The 14,629-nt window shown below is 43.7% G+C and overlaps 4 protein-coding genes across 4 annotated transcripts; 1 reads left to right on the forward strand and 3 right to left on the reverse strand.

Moving 5' to 3' along the window:
• Positions 1-14: 14 nt before the first annotated feature.
• On the reverse strand, positions 15-6,263 carry LOC6560132 (putative 1-phosphatidylinositol 3-phosphate 5-kinase). Its single transcript, XM_001987601.2, has 7 exons — positions 5,602-6,263; positions 3,209-5,543; positions 1,238-3,142; positions 1,011-1,176; positions 781-938; positions 411-572; positions 15-348 (listed from the first exon to the last, which is right to left on the reverse strand). The coding sequence occupies exons 1-7, from the start codon at positions 6,190-6,192 to the stop codon at positions 158-160; spliced, it is 5,508 nt and encodes a 1,835-aa protein (XP_001987637.1). The 5' UTR covers positions 6,193-6,263; the 3' UTR covers positions 15-157.
• Positions 6,201-6,950, reverse strand: LOC6560133 (anaphase-promoting complex subunit 13). Its single transcript, XM_001987602.2, has 3 exons — positions 6,870-6,950; positions 6,410-6,556; positions 6,201-6,349 (listed from the first exon to the last, which is right to left on the reverse strand). Exons 1-3 carry the CDS (start codon positions 6,879-6,881, stop codon positions 6,266-6,268), a joined length of 243 nt encoding a protein of 80 aa, XP_001987638.1. The 5' UTR covers positions 6,882-6,950; the 3' UTR covers positions 6,201-6,265.
• Positions 6,951-10,547: 3,597 nt separating this feature from the next.
• LOC6560499 (cap-specific mRNA (nucleoside-2'-O-)-methyltransferase 2) lies at positions 10,548-13,010 on the forward strand. Its single transcript, XM_001987603.2, has 3 exons — positions 10,548-10,957; positions 11,013-11,159; positions 11,221-13,010. Exons 1-3 carry the CDS (start codon positions 10,670-10,672, stop codon positions 12,865-12,867), a joined length of 2,082 nt encoding a protein of 693 aa, XP_001987639.1. The 5' UTR covers positions 10,548-10,669; the 3' UTR covers positions 12,868-13,010.
• A 175-nt stretch (positions 13,011-13,185) lies between these two features.
• Positions 13,186-14,379, reverse strand: LOC6560500 (ubiquitin-conjugating enzyme E2-18 kDa). Its single transcript, XM_001987604.2, has one exon. It carries the CDS (start codon positions 14,134-14,136, stop codon positions 13,672-13,674), a length of 465 nt encoding a protein of 154 aa, XP_001987640.1. The 5' UTR covers positions 14,137-14,379; the 3' UTR covers positions 13,186-13,671.
• Positions 14,380-14,629: the final 250 nt, after the last annotated feature.

Here is a 14,629-nt window from a genome sequence, read left to right on the forward strand (position 1 = left end):
CAAGAGCAAAGCAATTCGTTGGCGGATGTGTCGACTGCTTTATGTGAATGTGGCTTTCACAATTGTGCTAGTTACTTTATTAAGTCCATGTTAACTGCGTTAACTACAATACTATTAATTAACTGGTATTTGGTAAGTGCGTCAGCAAATTTAAGTGTCAGATCTTGGAGAGCCCCTCCCAACGATCGGGCACCATGCTAAAATACCGATCCATTGCCTCCACAAAGCGCTGCTTATACGGCTGTGGAGCCAACACAGTCGGTGACTTGCCAATGCCGCCACCCAAAATGCCCGTCTGCTTTATCATCGACTCCAGCTTCTTGTCCAGCGTAAAAGTGCGTATATAATCTGTAAATGACAAGGCCAAAATCAAATATTATGCCACCAATGTTGGGGTTTTATGCACACACCTATAATGCCCAGGACAAGCACATTGCGCTTGTAATCCAATCCCACCAGCAAGGAGTAGTCCATCACCTCGTTGCGCTCCAGAAATGAGGCATCTCTTTGTATAGCATCACGCAGCACAGCTTTGCTGTGAGATAACACGTACAGCGGCTTCGACCAAGACACTGCAAGGCAATTCGTTCAGTTAAAAAGGAAATAAATCTAACTAAAGATAGCAGAAACAGTTTGGTAATATTTGCTATAAACCCAATGAAAATAATGCTGGTTACAATTGTAGTTTCTAAAGTTAAACTATGACTAAGTTACATATAAACAAGTTAAAAATTATTAGATTCTCCTTGGAAACTGTTGCATTTCAAATAAAGTACTTACTCTGGACAAGATTCTCATCGAGCAAGACTATCTCGCCATTTGTATTGTTGGGATCTACGAGGCGATTGCGCTCCGAGCCCTTTAAGTCGAATTTGTTGGATATGTCGCAGCCGTAGAACAAGTTCTCCATGACCAGCAATGTTTTTTCAACAAATGTGCTGCAAGGGCAATGACCTCGATTAGTATATAGATATATATAAATTCATAGTTTGTTTAGGGACTGCACTTACTCTTTGTTCTTGACGCTGACTTTGAAGACGCCAAATATTTTGGCCAGCAACGTGGGCTGATCCTTTTGCTGTTTGCACTTGCCAATATATTCCAGGTACTCGGGCACAAAGCTCTCAAACAGAATCATTTCCTTTTTGTTCATCTCCTTCAGCACGAAACGATCATCTGCAAAAGTGGCTCCAACATGAACTATGTGCAAATAAGAGGAGGTTGTTGCCCAGCTTACCTAGAGTTTTGCAGAATCGTGAGCCAGATTTGCCGCCACGCGCCTCCCATTGCATACTGCTGGAGAGGCTGCGTGCGAGAGCAATGCGTGACTCCTCTTCGGCATTCGGCTGCTCATCGTGTTGGCCGGCAACGTCGCTGGTCTTGGACACCAGCTCGATTTCGGAGCCATTGCGATTCAGTGAGATTCTCAGCTTGCTCTCCAGCTTGGGCGGACTCAAACATTTCGCGCGCAACGCATCAAATTCGCGTGCAAAATAAACCGTGCACTGGAAGAGGCAGCTGCTGCTGCTGCCGAAGGTCAGCGAGACATGTTGAGTCGGCGGTTGCGGTTGAGATTTGCTTGGCTTGTTGCGCTCCGATTCCGACTCGGGGGCAGCTGTGCCACTTGTCTCCTCGGCATCGCTATCCAACAACTGCTTGTGCTTCGGCTGCGGACTGGAGTTGGCTACGGCGCTGGCAGACTCGCCGGAAATGCAGCGCTGATACTCTGCTGATGTTAGGCCATAGGCAATTACCGAACTGAGATCATTTTCACGCACCAGAACAGGTATGCTGCCCATGGGCAATGTGAGATGATCCTGTGCCGCAATTGGTGATTGCAGCGCATTTGCCTGATTATTATTTGACTGACGCAGTGTTAGTAATCGGGACTTGATGGACTTCTTATCGGCATTGACATTAACTGTGGAGGCGAGCATCTGATCAACAGTGAGTGTCTTTTCACTGTCCGACGCATCTTCGCTGGAACATTCGATTGGAGCACCGCCGCTGTCCACTTGCTGCTGTTGGTTAGCTTTGCTTTTGGGCAGCTCCTGGTTGGGCGCATCCGGCTGCTCTGGTCGTAGCTCCTCGGTGCATATGGTGCCGGCGTCAACTTGATGTGGCAGCTTGTTCTGCTTTAGAGTCAGCTGCTCAATTTCGAGAAGACGTCGACACCACAGCTCAATGCTACCGGCCAGCTTACGCTTGGTCATGATGATGGCATCGCCAACGTCGTATGAATTCACCTGGCGTTCCGTCAACAGCGTGTGCACAATTTCCACCTTTTGCTTGAACGTGAACTGATCCTTGTTAAGCGTCGCCTTCAGGCTAGCTAAGAGGGGCGAGTTCTCCTCTTCGGTGGCCAGATCGGCGATGCGTTCGTGTATTCGAGTATACACCTCATGCCCGCGTAGCGAAAAGCTCTTGATCTCCTCCTGCACTTGGACGCCATTGAACGACTTGGGCGGCTCAATTTGCAGTGTCAGCGACGGCAGATCCGTTTCCCACACCTCAACGGGGATGTACTGGAACTTGGCGCCGACGCCACGAAAGCTGAAATGATGCACATAGTCGCGGTGTAGTGAGTGCTCGCAGGGAGTGCTCTGCTCCCCGGCTGCGATGCCAACCTCTGTGGGCGGTCGCCGCTTGTAGGCGTGGCCATGGAAACGCATCTCCAGATACTTGGCCAACGAGAGGCGTTTGGCGGCATCTGAGAGCGGCACCGCTGGCGTTCTGGCATTGCAGATGCTGCACCAGGACGTAAAATAGATACGCTTGGGATCCGAACGTGTCGAGTCCTCGGTGAGATAAACATGCACACAGCCCAGCGAGTGGACATAGCGACGCACATGGCCAAGCATGGGCAAATTGCAGGACGGACACATCGAATTGAAGAGACAGCAATAGCGCTGCAGGAACTGCTCCAGCATGATGTCGTGCTGACCATAGAACTTCATGTCCAGCAGCATAGGCAGCTTGCAGAATAGGGAAACGCCCTTCGGGTTGTAGTGAAAGCTGCAGAAGAGCACTGGCAAACGCTGATGATTCTGGGGATCGAGTGCGTCCTTGTACAGCTGCTCATCGGTGACCTTTTGCGGTCGCTGTGTAACCTCGGCGATCTTCTTCTTCTTCTGTCTGAGCACTTAAAATTTAAATGAATAATGGGAATAAAAAAGGAACGAGGAATCATAATGCATCAAGCACTTACTTGGCGCCTTGCCCTTGGGGAAACGACCACCAAATGAACGAAATTCGGCGAGCAGTGATTGAATATCTCGACTTGTGGCGGCTGTTGTTATCTTCATCTTGACAAAATCATGCGCGGGCAGCAATTGCTGTTCGTTCTCCTTGTCCTTGGCTGGCTGCAAACTAGTTTTAAGCACAGCATCTGCATCGGTGCTCTCGGGTCGCTCCAGTGCAGCTGGCGTCTTGGACCATTGCTTGGAGAAGTACAGCTCGGCAGGGAAGAGCTTGCGCAGCTTGCAATTGCGACCCTGCTCCGTCTCCAGATAGGGCAGCGGAAATGTAAGGCATGGACTGACCGACAGCAAAGTGGAGCTGAGCGCATTGCGGAAGCGATTATCGTAGCGCATCTCCACGGCCAAGGCAGGCACGTTAAGATTACCGGTTGGGTTGTTCATGGCGCCTGCCTGTGAGGAGCGCAATGGATCCGTGAAATCCGACACGTTCTCACTGACGGCCGATATAAACTTGTCCTCCGATTTCCGTTCGGCCAGCGGCCGCTTTGTGATCGACGAGGAGCGCAGCTGTGCCTCCGTTTCCGACTGTTCGTCTGCCGTTGCGTTTTCCGTATTGGGACTGGGCTCTTTCGAGTCGAAAAGAGACGGTTTGGGGCCAAGCGGCTGGGCAAACTCATCCAGCAGAAAGGACATCTCGAGGCGCCAATTGTAGCGGGCAAAGAGCAGCGCCGAGGCGACCCGCTTGGCGCGTGTCAGCTCCGCATTGTTGCCACCCCGGAGCAGGCAAGTGTAGCCACGCGGACTGTTCAGCTTCTCGAAGAACATGAGCGTCTTGCCGCCGGCATAGTTGCGTATATAGAAGTTATTGCAGTAGCCCAACTTGGGCGTCGTAATGGTCGACTCAATGGAGCTGACAATATCGCACTGGAGAGTGCGAGACAAACGCTCCATGACGGACAGTTTGACATCGACAACCAAAGTGACGTCGTGGGAGCGCAAGATATCCTGGGCAATGCCGGCAACATTCTTATGCACCAGCAGCACATTCGGCTTGAAGTTCATGAGGCGGGTGCAGACGTTGCGCAGATATTCCTTCTCCTGCAGCAGCACCGTCTCAATGGTCACAAACTTACCCTCAATGCGCTCATAGACAATGGGACACTGCAGCAGCAGGATGCGTGGCGAGGCCACATGCGTTGCCATATCCTTGTGCGCCACATTCTTGGAGAATGCCACGCCATGCACGATTTTCGAGTCTTTGCGCCTGCCGCCCGGCACCTTCTTAAAGTTAACATAGTTGCGTATGTCCATCAGATCGTTGGAGCAGTATTCGGGCTTAAAATGATTTGCTGCCGTCGAGCACAGGCCCTGCAGTACTTTGCCCCACTCGTTGTCCAATTGATGCGCATGTAGCAACTGGGCGAGCAGCTGCTCCTCATGAGCACAATAGGATTCGAGCAATTTGGTTGAAATTGTCGTCAGGCACATGTCATTCTCTAGTTCCAGCTCCTGGGCGGACTGAAAACTTAGCGAGACATTCATCGATTTGGGCGGTTGCGGTTCAGCGCTGCTATCAAACTGTGGACTTATCGGATTCGAGTGCTCATTGCTGGTGTCACGCGGCTCGGCAACGGCTGCACCTATGCGCGATAGCTCCGCAAATCGATAGTGTAGCGTAGCATCAAATTCCGTTTGCTCCGCATCCGGCACAATGGGCTCCAGAAAGCCAGCGGCTAACATTGCACTCAAGATGGCCACAGCTTGGACCTCATTGGCGGACTTGTTGTTTGTATTGAGAAACTCAATCAATTGCTGACCACAGTTCTGCACAGGCAACTCGCGCTGCATCTCCTCGTGTAGAGTGATCAGCGAATTCGATTGCTGCAATATGTTCTTGCGATCATCGATTGACAGCACCGTATAATTGGCCTGTGAACTGAAGCGCTCTTCCTGATAACCAACCGAGGGCTTGCGCGAGACTTGCACCCGCTGCTTCTGGGCGGCGAGTGTGGTCGGCGCATTACCCTGCTCCTCGAGTTTACTGCTTAGATGCTGCTGCAGCGCCAGCAGATCTTCGCCCATGTTCGAGCTGGATGATTTCAGTGTGCTGAGCACAATCTTGGCGCAGTAATTATTGCACACCTTCAAATCACCCTCGCAACGTATAATGCTGCCGGGCAAAACTTGATTGCAGCACTTGGAGCAGAAGATTTGGCCGCACAGACGACAGTGATGCTTGCGACGAAATGTGGAGAACTTTTGGGCACAGTCATAGCATTCCTTGGCCTTTGAGTCAGGCATCCACAGCAGCTGCAGCTCCGTGTCCTTATAGTTGCGCATATCCTAAAAGAGCAAGCTCAAAATTAAAATTACTTCTCATTTCATAGCAGGCGCAACTTACATTATCATTCTTCGAGGCAACAATGTGACTAATGTGTTTGAGCACGTTGGAAACGGTGCGTCCTTGATTCTGATTCGCTTCACTGGGCAGCTCATAGATACGCTCATTGGCCTCCGAGTCTTCAACGGTTGTGGTGGTGTTCGTTGTGGTGTTGCTGCTGATACTCTGCGTGTCGCTATTGAGTCGCAGCTGCAGTGTTGTTGGCGGCTGCGGGCGATTTGTGCTCAAACTGGAAGATGAACTAGTCCTTGGAATGTCGCTCTCAATATCATCGTTGCCTGCCTCGACATTGACCGCAGCCTTCTCAGCGTAGAACTTGGACTTGCCCACTTGGAGGGCGCCACTGTTGGTGGTGGTACTGCTGCTGCCGCTGGATATGTCATTGACCGTGTTGTAGCTTTGATTGTAAACATTTTGGATTTTGTTGACGACGCGACCGAAAAGCGACTCGGGCTTCTCCTCAAAATTACGTGCGAATTCGGTTAATTTGCTTGGTGAGTGCAGATGTTGGTGTATGGAATGATTGTTATTACTGTTGCTGTTGCCATTATTATTACTACTGGTGCTGTTGTTGTTGTTAGTGCCACTCATGTTGAGGTGTTAAGTGAATTTGTGGCAGGAGTAGCGTCGTAGACGTGCTGCCGCGGGCGTTGCTCGTCCTTGGTTAGATAGCTGTTATATTCAACTGATCAATTAAAGCGGCGTCCGGAGCAAGTGAGCCAAGCGCCAGGTCCGTCCACTTTTGTTCCTATAAAAATAATTAATAGATCGCAGCATAAAAATAAACCTTATCGCTGGCATTGCTCACCTGTTCACTCAATGTTAGATGTGAATCACCGCCGTCGGCTTCGGGATCGGGTAGTTTCTCGATTGGTACTAATATCTGATCGAAGGGCAATACTTCCATTCGCCAAGCATTGTCCACAATGTCCAATAATAGATCATCAATAGGTGCCTGCAAAAATTCAGCAACGCCTCTTCTAAGAAACCAACAAAACACAAAAAACCATCTGAATTTCACTACGATAAGGTGATAACTGTTTTTTACTGCTTCTACATTCAGTCAGTCATTTTAATTACGTCATTGGCGGCTCCCGCGCCCCCGATTCCTATGGTTATCTGTGTATTTAAGTAGATCTCTAACAAAGTCACTTTTAGATAGCGCAAGTGGCGCGACTAATTTGTGTACATTATTTCTAATTTACACCAGCGTGTCAATCCAAATTATCGATATCGTAGCTACCTGCAGGGACTTAATGCCAACTTACTTGACTATCCATCACTTATATTATGCGCTGCGTTGATTATCCAGCTTTATTTAATCCTCTTATTAAAATTGTTTACGTTTTTCAGCGATAAGGCTGATCGGGATGCAACACTGTATAGATTGCCTATCGATAAGAGTTGGCTAAGAAAATAGTGCTGTAAAACGATGCAACCAAATGCGCGCCAGCTTTCAGGGTGGGCTGCCAACTTGTCTTTAATTTTAAGTTATTGTTGGCTTGTGGGCTTTTTAACTGTTTACATTTAAAGTGTTTACATTCTTTGATTATGAAATTGGGGTAAGCTAAAAAATTATGGTGCTAATTTTTACGATAAAGAAATTGTTTGATATTTATTATTCCAAAAAAAAGCAGCTTAAAAAACTCAATTTATTATTCTGTTGTTTTCTTTTCTAAATGTATTTAAATATATTAAAATATACTATAAAAATAGTTTTTACAAATCGTTTTAATAAATAATATTAGTGTTATTTTTCATATTTGTATAATTTGTACATATTTTAGAACTTTCTTTATAATTTCAGCTATTAATGATTATCATTTCCAAAAGGTTTTCAGTTGTAGATATTCTCGGTTATCATTTAGCTCTGTAAAGTTCCAATATCCTGACATTATCCTCTCTCATCGCCTGGCTGCAATAAAACAAAATTGTTAATATGAACAGAAAATATGTATTTCTAAAGGGAACTGAAAAACTAATGATTGGTATATTTTAATCCGTAGATACTCCAAGTTTCTAAGCATTTCAGGTATGGATATGTTGAGTGTTCCATTGAATAACTGACTAGATGCAGCATAGCGCTATAAGATGCGCTTTCAAACGTCAGCTATGCCGACATCTTGCCAATTCACCAACAGATGAGAATCGCGAGAGATAACGAGAAACGTTTGTAGTTGAACCACAAATTCCAGAAAAAACACACTTTTAACAAGTTCAACAATATATTTGTTATTGTAATTTAGCATGATAGAAACTTTTTTTTATCAATGAAATGCTTGTTTTTATGTGTTGGTTTATTTTTATTATTATTTGTTTTTTTGTTGCTCCGAGAGCACTTAGCAAGTTTTTATTTGTATTGGGGCGAACAACAAGAGGCAAAGGCAATTGTAATCCGTCAACGATGAAGACTAATTGGCAACTGATTTGAAAGCCATGAGTCGAGCTTAGCACCACACCTCGGCCAGACTAAAAGTGTGAGCCACAAAAAGCGACAACCACAGTGACAACAACAACAACAACAACAATAAGGCGGCTAGAAGTCCAAAAGCGACAATTGAAGAAGATTCAATTTATGTGCGTGTGTGTGTGTGTGTGCGATGTGCAGCTCACACACACCAAAAAAATTAAACATTTAAAGAAAAGAAATACAATAAAATGTTGTCTAAAACGGGGATTGATACCCGTTGGCAGCAGTTACACGTACACACACTCACACACACACACACAATCAAATACCTATGCAAAGTGGGGGTGATAAATACATACACACACACACACACACACATCGTGTGTGTATTAGTGTGTGTGTGTTTACTGTACAGACTGCCACTGGCAGGTAGCTGACGCTGTCCGCTGACGCTGAGCGTCAATGGCGCCTGCCCGGCATATTAATGAACTCCCATTTTGAAGTCAAAGAAAAAATATGAAATTAAAATAAAATGTAGTTGCCAACAAATAAAAAAAAACAGAAAAAAACCAAGCCGTGTCCACGTCCGAGTCACAGAGTCGCCGCCGTCGCCTCGATCGTATTGGAATTTTTTTAGTCTTTGTCGCCAATAGGGTCGGATCGAATGCATATATGCCAAATGTGGCTGGGTGGGATATTAAGATATGGCCTTACTTCCGCTCTGTGGGTATTGAAGACACCTGTAGGCAGTTAATTTCTTTCTTTCTTTTTTTCAATAGAACTCCAACTTGTTGAAGAATATATGTAAAAGAGTGCGGAGACAGTCTTTGCAAGTTGGAGCCCCTTCTCATTACATATATGTATTTATGGCCAATTAGAAAAAACAGTCACGTGCCTTGGCATTCAGCTACATACTGGGTATATACATATACATATATACACTTATATATATGTGTATCTCGACTTACACTTATATGTCTGCATTATATTCTTGTACTCACTATAGAATGTTGTACACTCGATTCTGTTGATTTGAGTTTCACTTAATGAATGCAACGCTTTTGGGGCTCCTCAGTTATAATTTGAATATTATTATTCATATACACACGTCGCACGTTTCGTTTGCTCACGCACCGATTTAGTGACCATATATATATATCTATATATATATAAAACAATTTGAATTCCAATGCTTGAGACATCATCGCAATGATTCAAAGAGTTTCATATGATTCGCCTGCAATTGTTTCATATTTTCAAATCGAAACCTTTTTGTAATACCAAACACAATTATGGCTTTAGCCATACCAAAAGTACCGTTGTCAATTTTTTGATTTCTTTGGTGGCCAATATTTTGTGTTTCCGTTTGTGACTTAAATTGTGACTTAATGCACAGATTTATATGCATTGCCACAGACAGCGATTTGGCCAGAGGTACTTTTACGTAGAGCCAATTGTTTCATAATATGTACGTCTTTCTAACTTAACTATCTATCATTTTTTTATAGTTACCTTGTATGCACATTCCATTTTAATGAAACTTTTTGTAATGATCAATTTAATATTTCGTGCACATTTTTTGGTAAGCAAGGAAGTTATTTTCTTATTCTAACAAAAAAAAACAACCGACAATTTCTCATGAAATTGAACGGAAATGAGTGTGGAAAGCATTTTTAACTAAAAAAGTTGAGAGATAAAGCATCTAGTACCTTTTTATATGGAAAACATTTTCGACTGTTCATTAATTTCATCATGAGTAAATACAAATAAATAAATTATATTTTAAAAGTATTTAATATTAATAGTTGAATTCTTTTTTAAATTGGTTTTAATGCAATTGACTTTTTGAAATGCTAATTTATAGTAAGATAATACAAAACCCTTCAAAGAAACGTGTGTGATTCTTTAAATAAATATACTTAGAAACAATAACCAAAAATTTAATTTCGGTGAAGTTTTCATAAATGACGCCGGACGAAATGGTTTCAGTTTATTATAAATAAATCAGAAATATAAAACTTGGATAAATGTATTGTGATTAATATTGAGCCCACCCTAAAAACGTATTTATTAACCGCAGAAGTAGAATAATACGTCAATTTTGTTTCATTAATGCGTATGTAGTTTTATAAATGTATCCATTAACTTTAAAAATAGAAAAGTTCGCAATAAAACATTAATTATTTTTTTTACACAGACATTTGAATTTAAAAAGTTGCGCCTTAATGTTTGGTGCTGCCAAAACGTTGCTAAATTAGCAAATGGTAACCCTGAGCGATATTTTCTTAAAAAATCTATTATTTTAGTTTCTGTACGCCGATGGAACTATCGATAGTTTCTAGACAACTGTTGAATTCAAATTCGAACTCCCACTCGTAGTTATATTGTAAAGCTAATCAAAAACAAGAGCGAATTGTTGTTATTAAAAACATACACCATTGAGAATATTATCGTCAGATAAATTGAGTATTGATCTTAGTTATATTACTTCTACAAGTGTGTATCACATGCTGTTAACAACAGTTTTTAGAATGTTAAAGTCACTGACACTGTTAAATTTTACAGTTGCTTGGATTTTTGTAGCGAATTCTAAACACAAACAAAATAACTTTTTATTTGTAATAATTTGCTCAATTAAGCTAAGTAGACTGAATAAATATGCGTCCCAAACTAAGCATAAGAGACGAAGTGGAACAACTATTCGAGAAGAAGTTCCAATACCAAAAGCCAAAAACCGGCGCCTGGCAGCTGCCCTTGCAGGAGCCGCTCTTCAGCGAATTCTATCAATATGAGTCGCTGCAGAATCTCAAGGAGCAGCTGAACGGAGTCAAAAGCAAGCTCAACAATTATGGGGTACAGGAGTGGAGTACACACACCAACAGGCGGGATCCGTCCGGCGAGATATCCTGGCGTCTCAAAAATGAAACCAAAGCGGAATTTGTCACAGTGAGTGAGGAAAGTAACAAGATGATTATGTATCAACTAATGAATGGATTTTTAGGTTGCCTGGTGCAAGTTTTTCGAGTGCCTGCATCGTTATCCACTGGTCAAACAGCCGCAACTAAATACTTTGCACCTGTGCGAGGCACCTGGCGCTTTTATAGCAGCTCTGAATCATTACCTGCATTCGGTTTACAAACACGACGAGGTTTTTAAAGAATTCGAAAGAGATTAAGAAGCAATTTCAAACTAATCTAATCCAATTTCAGGTAAAGTGGCGCTGGCGATCGACAACCTTGAATCCTTACTACGAGGGCAATGCGTTAAATGAAATGATAACCGATGATCGCTTCATATTTCACACCTTGGACAATTGGCTCTTTCACAAGGATCTCACTGGCAACCTGCTCAATGTCGACAACATCGAACATATGACGAAACGCTGCGCTGAGGATTTGCTGGACGAGGTGCACTTGATTACAGCCGATGGATCTATCGATTGTTCCGCACAGCCCGATTGCCAGGAGGAGCTAGTAGCGCGTCTATTCGTTGCAGAGATAATCAGTGCCCTGAACATACTCAAAGACGGCGGCAATTTCGTGATTAAAATGTTTACGCTCTTCGAGGCGTGCAGCGTATCGCTAATCTATTTGCTGAACTGCATATTCCGTGCTGTGCACATCTACAAGCCGGCGACCTCGAAGCGCGGCAATTCGGAAGTCTATGTCATCTGTATGGACTACCAGAAACAGACTCCGGGATTGCCGCGCATCCTGCAAGCGATGCGTGTTAAGCTGGCCCAGTCCAGCGATACAATGGTCCTCCCACTGTTTAGTAAAGCGCAAATACCCAGTGATTTTGTGATGCAACACGAAATCGGGTGTCGTCTCTATTTGAAGCTGCAGCAGGAGGCAATCGAGGGCAGCATTTACGCCTACGAGACGAAGGACCGCTACTACTTGCGTCATTTGCATCAGTTGCGCGGCGTTGTCTCGTCCATGTATTACAATCGCTACAAGGTGCGTCCGCTGGCCGATGAGCTGTGCATCGTCAAGCAAGAGGATATTAATCAGGCCCTGGGTTACTCGGTGCCCGTTTATGGTGGCTCGTACACGGAACGCGAGAATCTGCGTCAGGGCGATCTGCTCAAGCAAATCTACTGCCTGAGACGCGAATTCAATCAGCTCGAAAAGTGTCCAACTGGCAAAAGTAGTTATAAGCACAAGCAGCATCGTGTCGGCTCCCTTCAAATGCAGCTGTCCAAGGGTGCAGCTGTGCAAGAGCTGCAGAGCAGCCTCTTTGCATCGGAACCGATACTGTTGCTGCGTTTGCGAATTCTGGACATCTTCGAGCTGGATCCGCTGTGGCAAACGGCGCCCAAATGCTTGTTCTTCGATGGCAGCAACAACTCTAAGACACTTGATTACGCACCCTCGAGCGAAGGGAATGAGTCAACATTTCATGTGGTTCAGCGACGGTTTTTTGTCACGCTGGTTGAGTCACTGCTGGCAGCGCGGCCAGCGAAAATCGTCTTCCAGAACTTTACGTTTCTCACACATTATGCGGCATCGGTGCTGCTCTTCCTTGCTGAAATAATCTACGAGCACACCGAATTCGATCAGCACATAACATTGAGTGGCTGCCACAAGAACAATGATGCCACAGAGCAGCTGCAGCAACTGCAAAAATTTTTGAGCGATGATCTCGGCGATGCGGATGAAGCTATTCATAGCGTGCTGCATCTGCGCGAGCTGCAGAAAAATGCGTTTAGCAATGCCCTAATCCTGCACAACAATAGCATTCTCTTGGAATGCTTCCGCCGCATGCTCGGCGAGGATTCGTTCCCCAGGCGGATGAGCGTCGAGCAGACACAAATCGTCCAAGACATTAAGGAGACTACAACGATCGTGTGCTAATTGCATCCAATATATAGAAAATATGTATAATTTTTATATAAAATATTTAAAAATTACAAAATAATTTGCTGGGATTTGGAAGATTCCAGTAGTTGAAAACAGAAGATATTAAAAATTGTTTCTAAAAAAGAGACTTGAATACCTATCATTAAATGTATTCTAATTTCCAGCTGTAGACTAATTTTTAAAAGTCTGATTTATTTATAAAAATCATAGACGAGACCTTTTGTATTCAATATAACACTTTCTTTTGATGGATATTCTGGAAATATTGAATATAACACATTTAAGAGCACAAGTTCCCATGAAAACAAAATGTTTTTGATAATAAGAATTAACGATTCTAATTTCTGGAAAGTTCCAATTTTATGGCGATCACTGTTCTTTGTTGTTCTTGTTCTTGTTTAAACATAAATAATTGTTGATTATAATGATTTTCGTTTACACATTGAATTTTTGTTTGTTTTAATATTTAAAAAACAATTAATGAAAATTAGTGTCTACTACAAGTATTACTCGAGTTTATACAAATTTGACAAGGACCCGTAGTATAAACAGGGTATTATTGCTACCGGCTTCAGTTAACACACATATTATGAATCAGTATATGTGATATTTGTTTCCATCGTTATCTTCTACGCAATTTCGTGTGTTAATGTTTGTTTAATGCTTTTAATTCCTTTACTCGTTCGGCGTTTTTCAGTTTGGATTTACTAATCGGCTTCGTTTGCTGTTGCTGGGTGCCGACTCCGATTCCGATTCCTCCTCCTCCTCCTCCACATCTTCATCCTCCGCATCGTTGGACTAATCAGCCGGACGCTTTTCGCTGTGTTTCCTGGTATAATCCTCGGCGTTCTTCACAAACTTCTTCTTGTCCTTGAGAAACTCCTCGGCCAGTTCGGCGCGCAACGGATGCTCTGGCTCGGGATCGTTAATTAATGCTATCAGCGCCTGGACGACTTGATCCGTGCGGGTCGCTGGCTTCCAGTTCTCGGTACTGATGATGGGCAGACACACCTGGCCCTTCTCATCGATGTTCGGATGATAGATTTTCGTTTTGAAGCTTATCTTTGGTGGCTTAAAGGGATACTCTGCCGGAAAATTGATTTCGATGCGAAAGGCGCCCTTGTTGTACGGCGGATTGTCGGGCACAATCAGGCCCGTCCAGCGCAGCAGATTATCATCGTCGGCCTTGATATCGCGAAACGATTTTAAGCTGCTTTCCTGCAAATCTACCAGCTCCTTGCGCAGACGTCGCGGGGCAGTCATTTTTTTTTACAGTATAATATATATATTTGTTATATGGATAATTGCTCCAAATCGATGGAACCAGCAGATATAAGCCAATTTTGCAGATGATGCAATAGTTTGTTGACAATTATTTGCTATGCGCTTGGAGAATTGTGTGCCAATTTACCACTCTTTACACATTTTATTAGGGCAAAGCTCTATTCAATTTTTTTATTCTCATCAGAGTTGTGTGGTCTTGTTCGTTTTTGTGTCGTTATTTAGGTAATTATTTAATATTTCTATGCTGATGACGCGTTTTGCGGCCGTATGGCAACCCTGCAAAAGTTGTTAATGCTATTTGACTCTTTTTAACATGTGACATTTCCCTTAATAAGCAGAACACCTGCGAGAGCTATACGTTTATACGTTAAAGTTGCAATTCATGCAATGCTGGTAGGTGCTTTAAATCAAAATATTTTCTCTTTGGGATAATCTATATACCCCAAGTGACATTTATGCAACGCCTACAAAC

The sequence above is a fragment of the Drosophila grimshawi genome, unplaced genomic scaffold (assembly GCF_018153295.1).
Source record: "Drosophila grimshawi isolate 15287-2541.00 unplaced genomic scaffold, ASM1815329v1 contig_1369, whole genome shotgun sequence".
Taxonomy (NCBI): Eukaryota; Metazoa; Arthropoda; class Insecta; order Diptera; family Drosophilidae; genus Drosophila; species Drosophila grimshawi.

Coding starts and splice junctions, on each gene's coding strand:
- LOC6560132 (XM_001987601.2), bottom strand. CDS start 6,192: ATGAGTGGCACTAACAACAACAACAGCACCAGTAGTAATAATAATGGC. Junction 3,143..3,208: donor CCCCAAGGGCAAGGCGCCAA/GTAAGTGCTTGA, acceptor TTAAATTTTAAG/TGCTCAGACAGAAGAAGAAG. Junction 939..1,010: donor GTCAGCGTCAAGAACAAAGA/GTAAGTGCAGTC, acceptor TTGCCCTTGCAG/CACATTTGTTGAAAAAACAT.
- LOC6560133 (XM_001987602.2), bottom strand. Junction 6,350..6,409: donor ATCTAACATTGAGTGAACAG/GTGAGCAATGCC, acceptor TTATTTTTATAG/GAACAAAAGTGGACGGACCT.
- LOC6560500 (XM_001987604.2), bottom strand. CDS start 14,136: ATGACTGCCCCGCGACGTCTGCGCAAGGAGCTGGTAGATTTGCAGGAA.
- LOC6560499 (XM_001987603.2), top strand. CDS start 10,670: ATGCGTCCCAAACTAAGCATAAGAGACGAAGTGGAACAACTATTCGAG. Junction 10,958..11,012: donor CCAAAGCGGAATTTGTCACA/GTGAGTGAGGAA, acceptor ATGGATTTTTAG/GTTGCCTGGTGCAAGTTTTT. Junction 11,160..11,220: donor CGGTTTACAAACACGACGAG/GTTTTTAAAGAA, acceptor ATCCAATTTCAG/GTAAAGTGGCGCTGGCGATC.